At 37.9% G+C, this 23,538-nt stretch overlaps 1 protein-coding gene across 2 annotated transcripts in view; it reads right to left on the bottom strand.

The window, feature by feature from the left end:
* Positions 1-6,106: 6,106 nt before the first annotated feature.
* ETNK1 (ethanolamine kinase 1) overlaps positions 6,107-23,538 on the bottom strand; it is a 33,253-nt gene continuing 15,821 nt past the window's right edge. For both annotated transcript variants that reach the window (XM_005433669.4, XM_055711424.1), the window contains exons 5-8: positions 18,833-18,916; positions 16,944-17,104; positions 14,325-14,398; positions 6,107-13,126 (exon numbers count right to left, since the gene is read on the bottom strand). In XM_005433669.4, coding sequence (XP_005433726.1) covers positions 13,054-13,126; positions 14,325-14,398; positions 16,944-17,104; positions 18,833-18,916 — 392 coding nt within the window. In that variant the 3' untranslated portion in view covers positions 6,107-13,053. The remainder of the gene's footprint in view (positions 13,127-14,324; positions 14,399-16,943; positions 17,105-18,832; positions 18,917-23,538) is intronic.

Raw genomic sequence — 23,538 nt, 5'->3', positions numbered from 1 at the left:
GCTTGATCAATTTAATATCCGTGTTTAACTCCTATTTATGCTACAAAACTCATTGTGTGAACCAAGGTTTGTAATTTCTATTTCTATTATGTTCTTCTCTACTTGTAAAATGGGAATGTGACCTTCTTCTACCTTTATTTCTATTGTAAGGTCCTTGGGCAGAAGACTGTGTGTATGTTTACACACAAAGTAAAAAGCAAAACAGCTTCGGGTGTCAGCTCATTTGTAGCATAGATAATGTTTGCTCTTCTACTGCTCCATTTAAAAAACTATAGTCAACAGTTAGGAAGTGCAACTCAGAGATATTATCTCCCACCCATGACTTGAATATTATATATTTAAATAAAATATTGAATCATTTGAATGAATTGAATTATTGTATGCCATGTGTTTCTTTGCAGAACAATACGACAGTAAGATAACATTTTGCAATTTCAGATCATTTCCCATGGCAAGGAAATTATATTTGCCAGCCAGCTGGGTTTCTTGCTCCATTTAATATACACATGATAGATACTGGTTGGGACTGATGTTTTTAGTAGAACATTGTTCACAACTAAGTCTAATATCTCATACGATGATAGAAAATTTTGTATCAGCTCCTGGTATTTTCAGCTCTTAAAAATCTAATCACGCTTTTCAGTTTTAGAAGTCTTTAATTGTTTTGCTCTTAGAGTAGAATAGCTTTTAATGAATGTATTTAATTACATGTTATTATAATACACATCATTATACAAACTATATAATGCATAGTAATAGAGTGTATTATACAGAATAATATATATTCTATGCTATATATTAATAGGTTCAATAATATTTAATATATTTATAGGTATGTTTACATGGTTTGTGTTAATTTTGTGTTATGTTTGTTATACAAAATTATATATAAAGAAAAGGATTTGATTGTTTTAATTGCGACAGCAGTAGCTGTTTGTATATCTGACACGGGGGACACCAGCCATTGTTTATCAGTATCTAGGACAAATCTAGGACTTTGGCAATCTAAATACATAAAATACAGCAGGAAAAGAGGAATGGAGAAAACAAGATTGACCCAAGTCAGGTTAGTAGCAGACCAAGGTATTAAACTGAATCAGTTGCTCAGACAGATACACAATCCTGCTAGTGAATCCAGCCGTTAATACATGGATTTATTCACAGCTCAAAAGATTTGAAGCAGCAGTAACATCCTATCCGGCCCAGCATTATTAAATATAACATAGCAACAATAACATTAATCAGTGGCAAAGTTTAAAATATCATGTATTTTTGCCGCGCAAAGTAATTCTCCACCTGTATGTACTTCTCAAGTGAAGCAGCCATAAATCAGGATACTGAATGACATGACTTACAAAACCCTGGCATGAAGAAGTGGTCTCAGTGGCCTCCATCTCACCAATTCATTGATGCAATCCATATATTATTTCTCATAAGCCGAATTTCTCAGCGGTCTTCCCCTGCCAGATTTTTCTGGCCTCCCTTGCTGAGGACCAGGTTATACAAAGTGAGAGGCAGCATTTACAGCTTTCTTGCCGCATGCACACACACACACCCCCACCCTGGAATAGGTATTAACCAGCAACTTATGAAAATCTCAGTCTTCCGGATTCACATCACATAAAGCCAGCTGCAGCAGGGTTTGCTAATGTTAGCCATAGAAAATAGGCTAGGAGGAATTCTGCACTGCTACCCTACACCTCAAGCCGAAAACAGCTAAACACTGAGAGAAACGCTTTTCTCCTAATTATTTTTCTATTTGAGGTGACCTGTGAGGCTACTTTCTGCCTTTCTGTTTCCTCCTCAACCGTTTGCATAATCAGCTGGGCTAGGTAAAAGCTGGGTACAGATCTTCAGATTCACATTAGCACAACATAAATAGCAGCAGTTGAGTTTTATTCAAAGAGGAGTTCTCAGACTAAACGTGCACTCACACTGGAGAATTATCTCCTGCATGTTTTTCTATTTTTTCCTTTCAGTTTTTTGGCCTATAGAATCCTAAGCAGCTGAAGTGAATCCTACAGCTAATGAATAAATACACTTCCAAAACATGAAGCTCAAAACTCAGACCTGGTTTTGGGACACTATAGCACGCTGCCCTGAACACTCCTGGATCTCCAATGAGACATTCAAACAAAAATAACAAAAATCATTACTGCTTTTGATAATATATGCCAGAGAAAGGGTAAATTAACTATGACACCTTTATAAGGAGGTCTCCATTTTTTCTCAGCTGCAACCTGATTATTTGCAGCAAACCTGATTTATTCTGGCCACTCTATTCAATATCTTCTTGAGTGCTCCCTTTATTTCATGTCCCCATTTCTTAGCCCTCTACTGTCCCCCATGTCAGTATACCTTTTAATTAATCACTCTTTTTTCCATTCTCTTTTCCCATAAACCTTTCCTCATCTTTGTCCCCCATGATGTTGGCTTCACCTCCTCCTCCTCCTCTCATTGGAGAGGCACATTCTCCTTCCTGAGCCCTGCAAACAAGGAACCCATCTTTTACTCTTTCCCCTATACACCATTACCTTAGACAACGTCTCTGTGTTAACCACAAACATTAGTATTTGCACAGGTTAAGATTAGGGTAAAATATTTTCTTGATCTAGTGCATAAGATACAGAAAATATTTTTTCATTGTTTTGCAAGACAGAATTTGACTAGTTTTGTTTGGTTTTAACCTGCTTCTAAAATCTCGGTACTAATCAGCATCTGCAGTGAGAGACTGCAGTATTTGGGCCCGAGTTACGGGTAGCCATGCATCTCTAGCACACACAACTAGGAAAAACTTTGGTTTCTTGTAAAGCTCTACCAGTCAAGACACCTGTGTGACAACTTCATTCACCCACCTCTGTAATGTGAGTTCACTCCTCTGCATACAGAGGAGGTACGAACAAGCTGCCAGACAGTTTGGTGCAGATAAATCACCACGGACTAGTTACCGGAATTGCTAAAACTGGACAACTGCACCAAGGCAGTCAGGAACTCAGCGCTCCTTCTCCAGCTTTGAGACACGTCCAGTTGCGCAATCCAAGGGAGTAAAGACTAGCCAGTAGATGACTAGCCATCATTTTCCCAAGCCTGAAAATAACTTTTACCTCAAAAGCTTAACTGAATTTTGCAACAAGAGCCAAAGCGAGTCCATCTTAAGAGGCCAGATTAACACTGTAGCTTGGAGCAACTAAAGTTTGGTACAGGAGATCCATTTCAGTCCCCGCCAGCTCTCACAGTATCACCACAGCCCACAGAAAAGGGGGCAGCAGCTTCTCACAGGCTGAAGCTTCAGACCAACTTCCAGAGAGGATCTTAAGTATTTAAAAGGTCAAATAAGTAAGTTTTTTTGGTCTCACTCCCTCCATGGTCTTTTTTTATTGTTATTTTACCAATAAAATCCAGGGAAGTATGCTGCTGTTTTTATAGTGCAACACGATTGGCAAACCCCCACTTTAGAGAAGTGTAGGTTGTAGCACGCATGACTAACGATTAATGATGCTCATTAAAAAATGAAGTTCTGATGAAATTCATTAATGCTTGGCTTGAGTCTTGCTAACAGTTACGCAACATTAAGAGCAAGGCAATTACAGATCTTGGCTGCAACTCGTTGCGAGATAAAAGAATACCCTTTTTCCTGTTTAACTCAATGCATGACATGCTGTACTACAAAAATAAGCTGTCTTGAAAAAGCTTCTTCAACAATGAGGCACAGTCTGCAGCTCCATTGCCACCTGCGGGTAAGTGCTGGAGTCTGTCATCCCACTCTGTTTCCCGGGGCACAGAGAAATAAAGGTATTAACAGAAAACAATGACAATAAAGTAAGAGCCATGCTTCTGACTTGCCCCAGTCAGTCATAAAGTCGTTTGAAGTAAACCCCACCTTTGGCCTCTCAGATGACTGCTATTATTTGAACCATTTTATGTATTGCTCCTTTCACATCCTTAAAATTTTAAAACGAGATGAGCAACTTTACTCTAAATAGCACAGCAAGAGACCAGGATGAGGGCAAACTGAAGATTAATTGCAGGGAATATTAATGGGGAATGGGAAAGAAAGAAGCCATGGTTAGCACCTTAAGCCTGGAGTCTCAGGGAAGGCTTCCAAAAGTGCGGAACAAGAGGTTCACGCTCCTGTCTCAAAGCCAGTTCCTGCTGAAAGAAATGTTTTTGCTGCTACATGTCAGCAATAAGGCACACTGGGAGGAACTTTAAAAAAAAAAAAGCCTTCTCTACCTGTTCAGTAGCAAGTGCCAGTTCTGAACGGGGACTGCCGGCAGCGCACATCTGTGAGGATGCATGAGATCCCACCGCACTCTCACACAGCCTGACTCTGCAGAGCTAACGGGAATAAACCCTTCTGTTTAATGTATCTGTTAACCTGTAAGCCTACATACATCCTAGATAACATGAATCAGCTTTCTATTGTTATCAAGGATAAATGTGCTATTCTGAATTTACTCAGGGAAACTCCTAGAAAGGTGTATTTCGCATACTGGACGTTTGAATATATTACATATTAGAGTCCACTATGCACGCTGCTGTTTTCAGTCTTCTTTTTGGAAGGATTTCTGTAGTTTGCTCTTTATCTTGAGGAAAACAAATAACCTGTTTAAGACCATGTTTTCTGGGGTGGCCTCAAAAAACTTCTTTACTTCCCACGGACAACTTCAAGGTCAGCAAGAGCTTGCTCTGCATTTTCTGGCCAAGTTGTGAATGAGGGATTTTTACCTGGGGAAGGGACTCCGTATTACAATGGATTAGTTCATCAGCATACATCTTTTTCACCACAATTACAACAGTGAACAAAGGGTAGCCACAACTTGGCCCTGTGGAAAGTTTTGAGAATTTGGGCACTGGACACCAGAGGAACACCATCTCTTGGCTCTAAGCAGCAATTCAGTAGGGACAATTAACCCTAGATATCCAGTCATAGTCTGAGAATTTTCTGTTGAATTGTAAAACAACTCTTCAACTCACCCATTCTGTAGTAGTAGTACTTCAGCAGCAAAAAGCCCAATGGAAATCAGCCATGGGTTTAGGCCAGTGAGAGCCAGCACCGCCTGGAATGTTTGAGAGTCTCAGGCTGTGTTAAGCTGTACGTACAGAGCATTACTCCGATCATTACGCTTCCAGAAAGCAGTCAGTTAAAAGGTGGAGGCCTTCTAAATTAAGAAGGAATTGTTAATATACAAAACCTGCTTAACCAAAGACACACTGGGCTCAAGTCTCCAGTGTCCTGCAATGCTGGGTCAATGCTTTTTCACGGCCTAAAGGTTATTCTACTTTTGCATAGCAGAATATTGATTATTTTTTTAAGGCTTTGCTTTATTTGCTTGTTTCATGTGTCCTTCCTTTACCACACATACATACACTCTACTAACACCTTAATCAAGCCCACTATGAACAAGACCAAAATTTTGTATTCGGTGTATGTGACAAATGCCCATTTTCAGTGACAAGGCTGGCAGGCACGTAACGGAGCACAGACTTTAGCCCAAGGAATGTTTTCCTCAATAAATTCACTGTGGGCAAGTGCACAAGGTAACTCAAGCCCAAGTGAAAATCTGTATTTTGGTGAAATTGTTCTCTACAGGGTGCACAACCAAGATGGAGGAAGCAGAGTTTTGTTGATGTGCATCAAAATAGTCTGGTTAACCCCCAAGCAAGTATCTAACATGGTGCTACTAGCACAGGACATGGAGCCTTCCTTCAGCGGCACGGACTAGCCTGCAAGATGGGTCACCCATATTAACACACCCCTTCCTGTGCATACCCTTTAGAGCAGCCCAAGCTTTGCATCCTTCCCTCCGTTCCCTCAGTGGCAGTGATCCCTCCTGACAGCCATGGTCCACCCAATTCCTGCCTCCCAGATGTCACATTTTAGCCGTCAACGACCAAGCCTATTTAATATCCAAAACTGTTAAGAGAGTTAACTTTGTGCAAGCCAAATACTGGCTCAAAGTACTTATTTTTAGCTGGGTTGTAAATCCCAGAAAGAGGTATGCATTTGAAGCCAAGTCAAAAGCCTTTAAGAACTGCTGAGGTATTCCTTATCAAGTGCTTTCAAACCTGGGGAAAGCAAAATCACCACAATATATGCTAACAGTGCAGTTAGAAACAAACTTTATTGTTGCAGTTTGAAATTATTTACACAATATAAATCTCTTTGAAAGGTACATTACTTCATTTAATCAGTGGTAGAAGGCCTTAGAATAGCTCCAATAACATTTAGTTCAAAAGAAATACAATTCACTCCAATGGATAAATGATGCACCTAAAACTCCACAACATACAAGAAGGATCATGGGGACTTTTTGAGGGGATAACAGTGCTGGAAGATGACAAAGGCTTGTGTAAATTGATCTTTTTTTATTCACAGAACATAAATGGACTCGTGTTTAAAAGAACACCAAAAATACGCAGTAACAAAAAAAAAAAAAAGACAAAATGGAATATATCCCTAATAGGCTATGGCCCTGTTTCTGCAAGTATTTAAAGGGATTTAGATAGCTGGAGTAAGAGGCTTGAGACAGAACCAGTGAATCTAACCTCAAGTCGTATTTAAGAAAGATTGGATACATTCTTGGTGCTGAGACTATTCAAAGCACTTGTGTACAAAGCAGCATTATTAACTACCACGGACTGCATCTGAAATGCAAAACGCTAAAAGGAACATTTCTACCAAAAAAAAAAAAAAATCTTGCACACACTGAAGACTTGACACCTATCATTTTTTGATAACACTTACGAATTACTACTACTAAAAGCTTAGAAACATACTTTTTTCCAGTTCACACTGCATTTTATGGCATTGTATAAATTTTTCATGTTTCTCTTCCATGGTCTTTCTCATCTTGTGTTTTGCATGGATCTCTACGTGAGGAAAAAGACCACTTAACATAGGAAAAACACAGCTGCAGTACCACAAAAATAGGCTGGTGCAGTACCTGAAGTTATTTCAGCACTTATTTTCAAAGTTTGTTAGGTATCAAGTAACATGTTTGCCTCCTAAACGTTCACACAACTTTTACTTTCCACCAAGTTTTCTCTTTGTCACATCTCTATATGAGCATCTAAATCAAACGTATTTGGCAAGTCCATGAATTAAGTTCCACACCATAGGGAACCCGAGACAGCTAATGTAAAATCTTGAACCAGTTTGTCATCTGGTGAAATCTGGCCACATGTTCTAAGATAATGGGCGTCAGAGCCATTCCAGTTTTCTGGCATTTCACAACAGTCAAACCCCTCCATTAAAGAATCTAGTGCAGACCACTGCCTGTACTATTAAATACACAGAAAAGCCCAACACACTTCAGCACTGCAAATTAATCAAACTGCATAGGGCTTTTTCTAAAAGATCTTTTGAAATGTTTCTTCCCTCTCCCCCCAGCTTGACTGGTTTCCTAATCACAAGAATTTTATCTCTACGGCTCAGACCACCTGGAAAGTCACTTAAATGCAAACAATGCTTTTTCCAGTGTCTCACCACATTACTTAGCTAAAGCCCTTCCACACAACTGGCACATGCAAAAGTTTTACACACTTTCCTTTCCACTCCAGAGGTCTTAAGTGTCACAAAGTTTGGTTTCTTCTGACATGTCCCATCTGGATTTGTGTGGTTTCTCAGTGCCGAGAACCCCTTTCTTAAAAATTGTGTGGTTAGCTAACAGAATGCCTACCTTGCACAAGACCAAAAGGTCACGGCTTTTACATCTTGCTCAACTAATGAAAAGAATTGCCTTGCAGCCCACAGTAATAACAATGGGGGGAAAGAATCAGCAAGACCATTCAACATCAGCCCTGCATCACCTCAATGTTTGATCAAACATTTTCTGTTCCAATACTATAATCACAACCAGCCTCGTGTGGAAGAGATGACAGGAGACAGCAACTAATTCCAGTAGTTCAGTAATCTAGCACACCTTAGAAGGCATCCATGAACACAGTAATAATACAAAAACATTAAAACAAATCAAGAATAGACAGCCACCTCAAACACAGACAAGTCAGATGTGGCCAACCTCCTATGCAAAATACAAGGACTACCCCAAGCAACAGATTATATTCCACGGGGTTATAGAACAAAGTTTTGTTTAATCATGAAGTTACTTAAATTTAAGATTTCTTTCCGTAGGAGAAACAAAAAAATATTTTATAAGGTTTTGTTAGCTACCAAAGGCTTGGAAAAAGCTGAACTTCATTAAGCAACAAACTTTACCCTTTACAATTTGCTCTTGTCCTCAAACCATGCAAGTAAGTAAGAATACCCAGTATCTTGCTATATCAAAAAGCTCAAGCTTGAGTTTCCATGTGAGTGACTTCCTTTGACTTGTATTTACCCAGCCCAGCCCAGCCCCTCCTCTTGACTAACACTTATTTGACAAATTCACGTTCCAGGACCCTAGGAAGTTAACGTGTCAACACTGACGAGCACGCATACCTTCCATCCGGTGCAGCCAAAGCTGACAGATGCACACACTGTATCAAGATCAATTTGTCCGACGACGGACAATGAGATTTGCACACCAGTATTTTCCAGCAGTTAAAACACAGCAATGACAATAATAAACTAACAGCTTGAAGGACACTATGGAGTTCAAGACAGACAGTGAAAGGCAACAGTAATGAAGTATAGTCAGGCATTTGGGGAAAACGGTGCTTCATTATGCCTATGCTGCCAAGATTAAAGGCCTCTTCAGAAAGGGACTTTCTACACCAAAAAAAATTCTGTGAGAAGTCATGTACTGACAAAACAGAACACAGTTTTAGTCAAAAAGGAAACAGTGATGATTAAGTAGGGAAAGGAAGCTTTTATATTCATGTTTCCCCTAGTGAAGCAGGGCTGTGGGCACAGGGCAGAGGGAGAAGGAATGGCACGCAAGGAAAATACCTCAGATAAGTTTCAAATAGTCTAAAGGGGCTACCAGTAGTTCTAGTGCTGAGGAAAATGACTGGCAGAACTATTATAGCGATTTGGCCATTTTTGATAATCATTTACAAGTTAGCAACTAATCCTATTATAAGGCTATATCCACCAAAAACATTTATGCTGGGGGACTTCTATCACAACTAACTCAATTGCTGTCACCATGGGAGCACACACGGTAAGAGTACTTCAATCCAACATGCTTATGTTTAAGAAGTCACCAGCATTCAATAGCGTACAGGAAATTTTTGGAAGTTGAAGTAAATGATTTTAACAGCTTTCCCTATACCACAGGTACTGTATGTACCTCAGACAGTTTGCCCTATTATTAGAATAGACTTTCTCTACATCTTAGTGCTGTATGAATTCCTTTATTCCCAGAATCATTCCCAAGAGCAAGATGTCAAAAAAGCTAACAGGGAAAAAAAGACGCTGGATGCCCAAGGCTGTAAGCGGATACCGTAACATAAAACTATTATGCTCCTGTTACAGGTCAATTTAACAAAAGAAGTCCGCACACAGAGTTAGATTTCTTCTTTACATCAAAATTTCTACAAAATAGGAGAGAATACAATGCAATACACAAGTCCATAAATGCAAGATACAGTACAATTCACACTAATTTACAGATGGTTATTTACACTGTTGTATATACATATACAGTCAGACCCAGTTAATGCAAATTTGGTAAGTCCTTCTAAAATGCAAATCAAGCAGTGTAAATAAAGGAATTTAAACTTATGTGACGAGAACAGTTAGCATCCAGAAATCTTTAATGCTTAGGTGGCCTAAGAAATTAGGCATGGGTTAACCAGATCTGACTGCAGAAATGAGAAGAAAAAAGTTCACACTATTCTGCTTTACAAAAGCAACCAGGCCACTATGGTCTATTGACTTGATGCTATTTATGCAAGAATGCTGTTACTAATAATCCTCTTTATATTTACAATATAGGTTTAACTACAGTAGGAATTATTAATTTTGGCATTCATGCCCTTTGCTTAACATAAAGGCAACAGAGTATCTTCTTGGCAAGTCACAGTCAAAACTACTACAGGATGTTTCTAGAGCTCAGTCATTTTTTGTCCTCCTTCAAATATCTTAACATTGCTATTAAAGAGACTGAGATAAATTAATTGAAACAAGTACATGTTCTCTAGTTCGGTGCTCTAGTACCCAACTTACATTCAGAATGTCCTGTATTCACAGTTTCAAGCTACCTTATAACCTGCAAAGCTATTGCAAACTACTGCTTCAAACTTAACACACCTGTAGATATTCAGTATCTGAGTGCTACTGGCTCAAACGGATGTGGAACAAGGCTCAAGGTAACTGGCATTTCATTTTGGAAAATGTTTTACAGTATTTCCTCAGAATGTATCAGGAATTGTTTTAATCTGCACTTGTCTTGAAAGAAAGCTGATGCAAAGCAGCATTTAAGTGTGTAAAATGAATTTCAACATGCAAAATGAAAGCCTCTACCCAGTACTGCAAACTCAACCACCGTAACCTGTGATAATCCTTGTGCTTCTTCGAAGTGGCTCAGGAAAAGCTTGCAGTATTTACTATCTGCTTCAAAGTGCTTTCACAGGATTCAGTGGAACTTCACGAGAATGAGATTGAGCTGCACTCATGAATAGCTTTGGTTCTGCAGAAGCAAGCTTCTACTCCTACAGTTATTGCTACTTGAGCTATACAAACAAAAATACTACTGAAAAAAATTACACTAACTCCAAGCTTAAATAGTACTGGTACCTGAAAAGGGAATGTGTTTTGCCAACTGCTGGGAAAGTTGGGATCTGTCAAGTGTTGGATTTCCCAACACGAAGTGAACTTCACAGCCTTTTTCAAACATTTCACAAATACAAAACAACACTGCAAGAAATAGAGTCACCACTTGAAGAAAACAGTAATAAGAGTTCAAAAAACTTTTATCAATCTTACTTCCAGATCTTGTTGAACTTAAAGGGCCTACCAAGACAACAGGGTATTACTCAACATAGGTCAGTAATGTCAACAGGGAGAAAGTACAGAAAATTAGTAAGTCTTCAGTGCTTTCATGAGCTCTAGCAACATCCTTGATAACCGCTACAAAGGAAAATATAGATGTTTTAGCTATTTGTTTCTATTTAACTACCAAGAAAGTTTGTCCATTATAGTAGCCTCCAGCTAACAAAAGCTAGTGAAAATGGTTACCAAATTTCAAGTTACAAAAAATCCCAGTTCTCCCATTTCTATAAGGATTTTTAAGGTTTTGATGAAGGAAATAATAAAAATGGAAACATTCAGAGATTAATAGAAAGAAGAAAAAAAAAATCCCAAACCTTGCTTTTGTAAAATAACAGAATGCCATTCAAAATGGTCTTTCAAGGTGAAAATTTTTCATTCACATCAATTTTCTTTGTCCTGAATCAATCCAAGCTTTTGTAAAGCACATATGTATGTGTGTATATGTGTACAGATGTATACACACACAACGGTGTGCCATAAAGCAATTCTGAATAAATATCTTTGCTGGAGTCTGTACAACAGACACCCCATAGTATTTACTCTTCAGGTAAGCTTGTGTTTGCCCATGCATATGCACACACACAGACTTTGTACATGTGGGCACTTATGTGACCAAAGTGCAAAGTTTTTCAGAGTATGATCAGAGTTGAGTAAACGCCTGCCCAACTCCACACTGCATTGTTGGGTTTTATTTTTCTGTTATGGATTCCTTACCCACCCACCCCTGTCTGCCCCCACCCCACCCCCAGCCCCTTTCAGATTTAAAGCCTCTTTTCCATGCAAACTTATATATTGTTTTGTTAAGTAAACATTTTCTTGTCAATTCACATTTTGTAATCCAGACCATTCTTGGTATAATAGCTTTAAGAAATAATGATGTGATGATCAAAGCCCCATTGTTCAAGTCAGAGTTTTCCATACTACCCTTCAAATTGGAGACTTTGAAATGTAATTTGCTGCTGCAGGAAAAAAACAAAACAAACTCAAAAAACCAAAACACATACATACAGAATCTGCAACTACAGGACCAAGCATTTAAGACTAGAATCCAAGGGTAGAAGATGACAAAGCAGAAAGGCGTCAATACACAAACTGTAAACCTAAGTGTCTTGCTCCCCTGTGCAACAGGATCTCTGTTCACTGATCTTCAGTTCAATAGTCCTTTCCACTAGATACTGCTGAAGCACATCAAATATAGACATCAGGATAGTGTTCAAATTGAAAGTTTCGAAAAGGAATACAGATTTGGAATAGTGGTCTTTTGCTGTAAAGGTACACTTAATAAACAAGCAGCTTTCCCACAGAAGTTAGAGATGGTACATTGTCCATCTAACACTAAGATGGTACATAACCTCAAAGAATCTTATGGCCACAGAACTTGCACATTTCTACAGCTTAACGCATTAGGAAATAAAAAATCAAAACGTTATTTATCATTTCAAGCAAGCTGGTTGATTCTTACACAAAAGAAAAGTACCATCATATGGAAAGCTTAAGTTTTTTCTTTAAAACAAACAAAAAACCAAACCAAACAAAAAAAAAAACCCCACACACCACCAACGGTGGGGGTGGTAGAAAGAAAATCACTCTATAACCTTTTTCCTTAGTTACACCACACTGGTGATCTCACAAAATCTACTATCAGTCATTTTGCTTGTATACATCTAAAAGGTTATTATTCTCTGACCACGTTTTCTTTAATATAAGTTAATGCAACTTCAATAAAATAAAAGTTGTTAAACGAATCCTTTGGAACAACTTCACTGTCTGCACACAACTTTTACAAAAACTGATGAAAGCAGCAATGGAATCATGTTAAACTTATAATAAATAATTCACATACAACATATGTTAAATTACAAAGAAGGATTAAATTGCCATTTCTACAACTTTTTATAGATTTAGCAAGTTTCTAATCCATTTTATATCAACAGCAGTACGTATGCTCTTCATATTAAATTTAACATTGAAGGACTGTTTAGGGTAATTATTTATAAAGCAAGAACAACCAAGTGAGCATTAGAGAACAACAAATGTTTAGCTTTTTTCCAGTATCTGTTCTCAGAAAAGATTCAGGTGTTGTCTTATCCACTTGGTAAGTTTCTTCCTCTTAATTACTCAGGAAGAGTTAACGTCATGACCTCCAGCTTCATTTTGAAATACTGGTTAAACCGAACAATTGCATACCTATTCAAAAGGAGAGAGAGATTTCAAGTTAAGAGCAGATAACTCCTTACATGAAAACAGCCATGCTAGGTAGGACTAATCAGAAGTCCACCTACCGCACCCCACCAGCCTGTTTCCAACAGTGACCCTCAGCAGATGCTAAAGGAAGAAATCAAGAACAGAGCAACCACATTATGGTACCTTCCTACCACTACCACCCACTCCAAGCTTGCTGCAATTTGCAGAACAGATGCTGTTCTGCGATTACCAAAGGTAGTGTTTTCATGTTTAATAGTTCTTAATAGACTGTCCAACAACTGACAACTACAATTCCTGAGAAATCTGATCTCGATCATAGCAAGAATGACATTTTATTCGACACTGACACGTGTTCGGGTTCTACCACCTGTGCTTTAACTTGGGGCTTTCGTGCCATCTAGTGGTTACTAACAGGCACTTCTACTTGAGAATGTCATGAGAAGAAATTCCCACTTGCCTCATTTACAAAACGTACAACTAACTAAGCCTAGTAAACTGTCTCAGACGATGCAAAAAAATTCTGAAGTGGGATCTTTTACCAAGCGAAATGATTAATTGTATCACCACATCCAGTCTCCATTGGAAAGATAAATTCCTCTGCTTGTTGCCATGAAAGACCATTTTAAAATGGGCCAAAGACATCTCTACCTGACATTGGCCAGTGTCCCAGGAAACAGAATTTAACATTCACTGGCATTATGAAGACTTTTTTAAAAAGATTAAGAATTTTCAAAGATCAACACTCCACGCAACAAGAAGTAAACAAGCTCTTTTGTACAAAAGACCATTTTTTGAGTCTTGTAGCTGGAAACGTAGGTCTTGTGTCTTGACAGATAGTACACCATGCTGACCAACAACTTGCCTTTTACGCCTGTGCCTCTCCAACAACAAACACTCAATGCCAAAACACATTTACTCCTCTAGTTATATCCCTTGCCTTGTTATATCAAGTGTTTAAACCCAAAGGCACTCACCAATCTGGAGAACTTTTAGCAACAAAAAGCACAGACAGCTTTTACTGTCTTGTTTTCTCTTAAAAATTAAGTTATAGTATGATCACATAAGATCAGGTCTGCTACTCAGACCTCAGTTTCTGATAGCTGGGGTGTTGGACTAGATGGCCCTACAGGTCCTTTCCAGCCTGAAGATTTCCGTTATCATATGTAGCAAGCACACTTACCCTAGAAAATCGAAGTCAATGGTGGAGTACTTGGCTTGAATTAGAGCCCACAATCCCCAAAAGAAGTGGGAAGCCTGAAAAAAAAAATGTGTTAGTGAAAGATTAACATTATATAAAATCCAACACGTGAACATATTCTCACATTAAGACAGAGTTACCTACAAAAGAACTCTCAAAACTCAATCTTTTTGTAAAGTTATTTGAGGTCTCTTACCAAAGAGACTGGTCAATGAATATTACAGAATAATTACTGGCACTCAAAGGAGTAAATATATAGGCATCTTGACTCTCCATTTGTCATTTTCAAGAAAAATAATGTTCCATTTAATAGATAACCGGTTTCCTGAGTAGACTGTTGTATAACTATATACGCAGTGTTAAAAAAAATGCATAGAAATACAACTATCGTATCTACTGCTGCTAATTAAATACATACTATTCTACCTGTATTCAACTCTAGTACAAACGTGAAATTCCTTTTGAATCTTTGATTACAACTTGTAGGCTGCTACAACTACAACTCACTTTCACTACTGACTTGGACAAAAATACAGTCTGTGGCATGTTAAGAAAACCTCTAAGTCATCAGCATTTAAAAAAATTTCTCATTTATTCCAAACCTGCTTCCATTACAAGTCCAGGTAAGTAGTCTGGAGGCCTATATTCTATTCAGTTTTAGATCGAAACTATGGATTACACTAATGATACGATTGTTACTATGCTTTAAATGAACAAACAGATGTAATGGCCATGAGCTTGGTTGAGTCTGCTTGTGGAAGACACTTCTGGACCACCCAGTTACAAGTGATATAGTTCAGACTTCTGTTCAGTTAATAACAGCTTACAGTAATTACCAAAATTACTTCTGAAGCTTGCATTTAACACTTCAGAGGTGAAGACAACATATGCAACACCTTAAAATGGCAACTGATGTTATGTACATGTGAATCTTTCTTGTACCTCTAATTTCAATAACTTTGCCTGACAGTAAGCAGTTTGACATTTTACACGAGCATCCTTTAACTTGCAGTTCACTTTTTCTTTTAACAAGGCCTCCCACATTAAATGACACAAGAGTATTTAGCAGTATTTGTGCATCATGTGTGGCCTATAGGCAGGCCTTGAGCTGAGTGTATCCTCTTAAACATTAATATAACCATAGTTTAAAACTGACAAAACAATGCTATGTATTTCAGAACAGACCACCAACCTACTTAATTGCAGATCCAGCTTTCCTGAATGAGTGGGACAGCCGAATTTCACAGTAACAGTTGATAACAGAGATTTTGAAAGAGTAACAGCATGTAAGCTGGTACTTTTAAGGGCTTTTTTATAATCACCTTCCTAGAACACGAACTGTATTTCCTCACTGCAACCATTAGCTTCTGCCAAAAAAATTGAAGGTATTACAGTAACAGAGGTGTGTTGGATTAGTTAGAAAGAGGACTGAAATAAGGCTAAACTGGCCTCTAAGCCTCAGTCCCCCTGTGAAAACTATGGCACATTATTCTTCAGGAGAAAGCAAAACAAAAGTTAACGAGCTATTGGGTAAAAGGCACTTTTGCTCTAACATTTCCTATCACATCCTCTGGGCAAAACAAGACCAGGGCCAACTGGAAAATATAACAAAAATAACGTGAACCTGCAAAGTATCTTCAGAAATCTAGAGAGATAAAGCTTGGGGAAAAACATTTTAAAAGTCATCTTCAAACTGCTTCTAACAGTATACATAATTGGAACATTCACAGATTTAATGTCACACCTATTTGACTTCTTATTCTACCTCCACGAATTACACCTGATAGGGTTTTTTTTCATCTGAAGGACAAGGCACCAAAGCCAGATCAAAACTGCACACACTCCGAGTGAAGCTTTTACATCCAAAGCCTGCAAAAGACAGACTGACAGACAGAAGACTGCTTATAATGCACAGATACATGAGGAGCAGGGAGTACTCTCACATAGCCAGCCCTCACATTACAGAAAGGCAGAACTTTTGGGGAAGCACAAGAGACTACATGTGCACTCTGCTAAAAACTGTTAAGGTGACCAAAACCAAATCTGAAAGCAACTCCCTGTTTCCAAGATTCAGCAGACAAGGAAAGAGTTACGGTAGTACTGGGAAGATTCTGGACCTTATTATCTGTTTAAAAGGAAAAAATCTCACCAAAACCAAAAGCAAAGTATCCTAGTTTTATGTTAACAAAATGTTACCATCTTATTTTTAAAAAGCTTTCTAAGTCAGAAAATGTACAGGTCATTATGAACCACTACCTGGCTCTTTGTCTTCTGACCATTACAAGAAACAGTTCCAACAGAGACTCACCATACACTCTAGCCAACTTGGGAACTTGCCAGACCAATAAACAGGCAATAGAAATACTTGCTAAAAGCTCATCTCCTCATTTTCTGAATGCTCACTGCCTCTTTCAGTAGGAATATTCTACAGAGTATTTTTAGCACACGACATAGCAGAAAGTTGCCATTGAACAAGTTAAGGAAGTTTTTCTTCACGTGCCACAGCACTCAGAGTAATAAAACCAGCAATTCCATTTGTCCACAGAGGAGCAGGCTTCCCTACAGCATGTAATATATTCTAATCAAGTGGTTGTTATTTACCAGTGCAAACTGATTGACTTGGACATATAGAACTTCAACTTCCTTTTCACTGACTTCTCTGCCAAATCCTTTATATTCTTTGTAGGCCTCAAGGTAAGATCTCAGCCATTGTTCCTGTAATTTTCTGTTGGGATAAAGGCTGTAGTCTACCTCATTTACTCCTAGAAAAAGAAAAAAATACTTATTAGAACCTTATGGTGTCTAAAAAGACCATTAAAATCTTGTTACTGGACTACTTCCCCCTCCCCACCCTCAACACGCACACACATATAAACTGATGTGGACAAACAGTTCTTTTTACTCTGACCCGAGTTTATCAGTTACGTGTTGGCAAGAATTTCTCACGCATGAATCACAGCATTCAACATAGCAGAAAGGTTTATGCTGTATCTATTTTCAGCCATGTACATATCTACTTGTATTTTGAAATTCAACAAGTTTGGTTTTGAGAGAATCCTCAAGGAAGTATTTGCATTATGAAACAACAGCCCTCCCAAACATAAAATACTACACATTTCCTAGGAAGAGGGACTTGTATGCGTAATATCCAAAGCTGAATCCAGATGCATGTATGTTGTCACCAACTAAGCTCATATTTGAGATTTATTAAAAGTCTACCTCTCTCCTAATTCTACCAGTACCCCATTGGAGAAGTCTTATTACCATAACCATTCCTTTTGACCTATCTTTCCTCCTATATTGGAGATGCTTAAGTCACAGGACATACAGAGTCTGCCGGGAGTCCCAAACTTGGATCACAGTTCACTCCCCTAGCTATCATTCCCAGAGGACGTGGTAATTCTCCTTAAGTCTTATTTTATGAACGAGCAATCCCCTAGCATCTAAAATCTTTCCTATGTCAGAATCACTCAAATTTAGCTTAAAAAAAATAATCATCAAGAATTTTACTGGATGGACAGAGAATAGCAGAGGTGAAGCACAACTGCTCTTCATAGGCAAGAAAATTTACCTGTGCGTTTAGTCTTCTTACTGTACTTAGCTCCTTAAAGATGTAGTCAGACTCTGAAAAGAAGTCCCAGATGAAAAACCGAAGCTCTCAAATATATTTTGTAAATAATTTAACTTGCTTTCCAGATAGTTAAATTACCAATTATACAACTTTAAAAAAAAAAACTCAGTGTATACATGGTAATTTTAAAGTTACCTAGACTTAACATTCAATTTGTGAAACAACAACTGGTAGAAGATTAAGGCTCCCAATTTCACCATACTGCACTTTCCATCTGTATCATTTATTAAGTGGGCTTTTCCTGTCGCCCTCTCTGCTGAAATAACACAGCATACACTCGAGGTTATTGCTCTTACAAAGTAAATGGAATTGGCATTCACTGAAAGAATTTGAACTAGTTAATGAATGAATCTACCAACACCTTACTCCTAAAAGCCCACCTTTTTCCTGTTGCACAATCTTAGTGCCTTTACTTCTCATTTTAGGACATGTCTCAAGGGCAAGTATCGAGCGCACACAAAGTCACCAAAAAAACCACATAAGCCTGCCATTTCGAACTGTGGAACCACACAGCATGTTCTCAATATACACCTATGCTGTAAAAGATACATCCGCAGTATTTCATTACAGTGGGTTGTCTCTGCTACGTCACTCCACAGAATGATATTGCGACAGCTGTGAATTTTGTATTTATCTAACTCTACCAAAATTTATGACATGATGTTCCCATTTCTGGGTTAACAGAACTGCAGAGGAAGGGCATAACTGGCCTGCAAGATCAGACATTAATATATTAGGATATCATGAGATGAACAGCTATATACATGTATTCAGATACACAGAGAGAGAAAAAGAATGTGTAAAAATTACAGGTTTTTTTAAAACACATTTACCTTTACCTCAGAAATCCAATTTTTACCTGCAAATTCATTGAAGTGATTTCCAATATCATAAGCCAGGTAGTTGTATCCAGAGTACTCATAGTCTATGAACTGCACGTCACCTATGTGAGACACAATAGCAGCAACATCAGCATCCGTATCAATTGAAGTCACAGCCCTAATCCTTTGGTATCCTTTGGAAGTTTTAGGGGAAAAACAAAACAAAACCACACTTGTCTTTCTTGTCCTTGTGCCCAGTTGTGTGCACTCAAAACATTCCAGGGTAAGGCTATGACTTTTATGAGACGAGATTCCCTTGAATATAGATTTAAGAAAGCTCTTAATTACTTACAGCTTATGATTCTCTATTTGTAAACTCTGAATAGCAGAATCAATTTTTATTTCTACCACATGAGGGCATCCCTTACCTTCAAAGTAAGAAATATAGTTGAGGATTCCTTATTTAAATTTTATGTAGAACTAGTAGATCATTTTTTCCCCCAACTTAAAAAAAGAACAGTCCTGTTTACTCTCACAGAAGTGTGCAACCACAGTGGACTAACACATTGCAACATGTTCGTATTTCCTTTAACACGTTGATACTCCCAGCTTCTTCCAACCACACTTACAAAACAAAACTATTCTTAATTGTTGCTTTTTTTATCTGGCTGAAACTAGTCTCAAGAATCTATCAGACAATCCTCAAGACCTCAAAACTATGCAACTATGTAGAGTCATGTAAACAAGGACTGATAAAGCAGCACATAGCCCCAAATGCTTCTGGTTTGCATTTACCTACAGTGAAGGTGGGGAAAATCCTTCACTCCAGGTAATGTAGCACTGAAACTGCTCAAGAATGTCTACACCACATCAAACAGTCAAAACATTAATACAGTGGATTAGGTAAAACTAGAACTTGCTGGTATTTTAAGGGAAACTAGCAAAATTACTAAAAACATCACAAAAGGAGTTTGCACTAGAATATTTAAAATGTAAACCCTTATGTTTTCCACTGCTATGCTGAAAACGCGTAATTTTCAGTTGTACCCTTCTTCCTCATTACACCCATTCTTTTGATGACCAAACTGCATATTTGTGCAATAAAAACATATTCCTTCTATTACAACGAACAATCTTCTTGACAAGACTTAAAACATCTTACAGAAACTTATTCTATCAGAACTCCAAGTAAAAAAAGTAAATCAAGAATCACGTTTGAGTATGTTTGTTTCCTAGACTAACCATTTTAAGTGTCTAATACACTGCCTCCATATGATTTATGGATGTCACACGTATCATACAACAGTCTTGACAGGTAAGTGTCATGACCAAGTTATCACGTAACAGCCATGTTAGAAGTGTTCCTTCCTATGCAGCTCATCTTCACCACATCTGAAGTACTAACATATTAAACGTTTTCAGATGGATAAATCTTCTTGTCTAAGCACTTAAAATGGACTTTAAACCCCACAATACAGAACCACTTAGTCACAATCCTCTGAGTCAAAGTTTACCCTTAATTTCACAGAAAGGGAGGATTGCTTACCAAGGTTATGAGGTTAAACCTTCTAGGCTCTGACAAACCAACATGAAAACACCCTGCAAAGCGGCAAGCTCTTCCCAGGAAAATCTGGTTGCCAATGGAAAATTGAGGTTCTCTAGAACTCTGAAGGGACAAGAAGTTTTGCAGCAGCTGCAGCCAAGACCTTATAACATTGTCACAGATTAACTTCTGCCACTGCTTGAACAGCAGATTCATACACTTGTTCTTCTCACTAACTCTGTAATACTACGTTTGAAAAGAAACACCTCTAAGTCACAAGCCAGTCAAAATGCATAGCCCAACCCTGGTTAATATCCTGCTACACAACTGATCTCCTGAACTCCACTGCCCCAGCCTCCCAAACACTTAATATTGCTTCTATTTAGAAGGTTTTTTTTCTTCCTCCCTCAAATAAAATACAAACACAGCAGATCGTCTGCTTGCAAAGTATCAGTAAGAAATACTTTGAAAAAGTCCTGCATTTTTACTGATCTTTGAGACTCATGCTACTGTGGAACTCAACCTTAAGTTTAATTTTTACAGGAAGGATCAGAATAAAGATGCAGAGCTCTTTCTGGGAAACTGAAAAAAAAAAAAAAGCAAAAACTAAGTTTGCCTCTTCATAAGTGCGTGATGTATACATGTGCCAGCTACCTTGTTTTAGAAGAAGAGACTCTGCATTAGTTTTTTAAAATATCCATAATATTAGAAGTTACTTTTACAATTTATTGCAGTCCATATGGGAAAGCTACTTCTAATGTAAGTCATTATCTTTAAGCAGCTAGCTTTTGTTTTGAGGTTTCTAAAGTACAAAGAGCAGGTAAACCAACAAGAGACACTAATCTAAATGCATTTTTATTTTATTGGAGACAGGGTTTAAAACTAAGCTCTATCATCCCTCTGGAGAAGCTACTGTTATTAACAGGAACAGACACGTGACAGATCAAGAGTATTGACTATTTCAAGCTGAGACACATTCCTTTCTTCCAAGGGTCTCCTAGTGTAGACAACATACAACGTAATCTACAAAAACTGCATGTATTCCAATTTGTATCCTTATGTTGTGCTCCGTATACCAGATACTAATTTTTTTAACAGATCAAGTAGTATTCCATAGAGCATCTGTTGGGTCTCCTCAGGGAACTCATAAGTAAGAGGGTGATGACACCTCTCTAACTGCTCTTCACTCTTAATGGTTTAATAAGGTAAGCACTTTCGACATGCAAGTTCTAGCTGTAGTCACCACAGCAAAATGATATATCCCGAGTTCCATCCCATCCTGCTCATCTGGTGAGCCACCGATGCCCTAGAAGACAGCTTCAGTAATGACAATGATCTATGCTATGAACATACTCAAAAATTCACGAACGGGTCATATACCTATTTATAGCTAAAATTATTCCTTGGGTAATATAGCTTTGCAAAATAAAACAGCTTTTTGATCAAAACCAGAAGCCTTAAACATACCTCAGTCTTCAGAAGCACTGAGCACCCACAGACTCCTACCAAAGATCATAGAAAACATTGGGTAGGCAGAGGGATTAAACAGAACAAAACTACCTACACACTTAACTTCCTGGCAGGTAATTTTAATACATTCAAGAAAAGTACATATAGATACAGGCAGAAAAAAAATTATATATATACACACACTGGTACTTGGTCTTACTGAATAGTAAACATTTTAATACTCTTAAAACATCAGGTATTTCTGGGAACTCCAGGTCACGTTGGGGAAAAAAAACCCACAACCCTAAACGATAAACCACACTTTTAAGAGCATCAGAACACAAAGTGTATAAATAAGCAGTATCAAGCATATTTTGACTACTTCAACATCCACCTGTAATTAGAAGCAATGTGAAACTCTGAGTTATATCCTTCAAAAAGTAGATAACACTGATAATTGTCAGTTATGTAAAGTAACACTTGCAGATTTTCATATCCTGAGTGACTGAAAACGGACATTAGGAAAAACAGCAAGAGGCAGAGTTCTCTCAGCCACAGCATGAGTAAATTCAAATCAGATGAGTGAAACACCATTAAATGATGCTAGCACTCAACATGCTATTCCAGTCTCATAAATAAAATTTAAGAACATGAGACCAATTCTTCTTAAAAGCAATATATAGTACAACTATGATTTTTCTTTCAAGTCTGAAAACTTAACATGAGTTTAATGCAGAGGACAAGCCTAAAGCAAAGCACTGGAACAACCCATAATAATTCTAACTGCAATGGACAGGAGTCCTAGTATCTGTGGATAATCTTTACCTTAAACACAGGCCACCTCACACCTTGTAAATGTGCAGATTTAGCATTTACAAACAACATGATAAATACAGGGTTGTTAAAACCAATAATTGAGTTTGTGTGCCAGCTTCTGAAAAGTCACAAAAACACTACCAGCTTTGCACAAACTTTACTGAGGGGAGCAGGGAAGGGAAGGAATAATTAAGAAAAAAAAAAAAAAAGGTAGTTATTCCAGAAGATCAATTGACCAGTTCTCTCTCTCAATTCCAGTTTAGGCTCACCAAGGTCTTTTTGATACACAGAAGTCTTTGTAGATGGAAGAGTAAATTTAATAAGAGTACAGCAACATAAAGTTGTTAACTACCTTCATATAGTTTGATGCCATCCTTAATGAAGCACATCTTTAAATTAGATTCTATTTTGTGCTCTTGCAAAATTATTTGTATACCAATAAAAGCTTTTGCTCTGCTAAACAGAATTCCAGCAATACATGCTTATTTACAGTTAAAGCTGAGCTTCCACATCTAAAATCACATTCCCCATCTTAAGATTGTGCTACAGACAGCTTGAAATTTTTGGTCAGTAAAAAGTACACGACAAGGAAACAGCTCTCAAGTCACGCATATTCTTTCTACAGATGGCACTGAGGTTTGATTACTATGAAGATGGTATCTACTGTACCCAGATTGCAAAAGCTTTACAACACAGTACACATGCAATATAATTTTAATAAATATATTGCTTTCATATTCCCAAGTTTTCTTCTCCCCTGCAAGCTGTTTACAGCTAGCTTGAAGCCAAAGAACTTTAAATACCTCCCTCCTCCCTACCCTGTCCCCAGACTCACTCACAGCTAGGCACTCACACACTCGTTATTGCAGAATTGCTCTTAAGTGATGCACTGCTGGCATTGTTTTTTTCCTCCATTCTGTTCACAAAAAGAAAAGC

Source organism: Falco cherrug, chromosome 5 (assembly GCF_023634085.1).
Source record: "Falco cherrug isolate bFalChe1 chromosome 5, bFalChe1.pri, whole genome shotgun sequence".
NCBI classification, from domain to species: domain Eukaryota; kingdom Metazoa; phylum Chordata; class Aves; order Falconiformes; family Falconidae; genus Falco; species Falco cherrug.
Note: the sequence above shows the minus strand (reverse complement) of the source record. Positions and strands in the feature narration are given on the sequence as shown.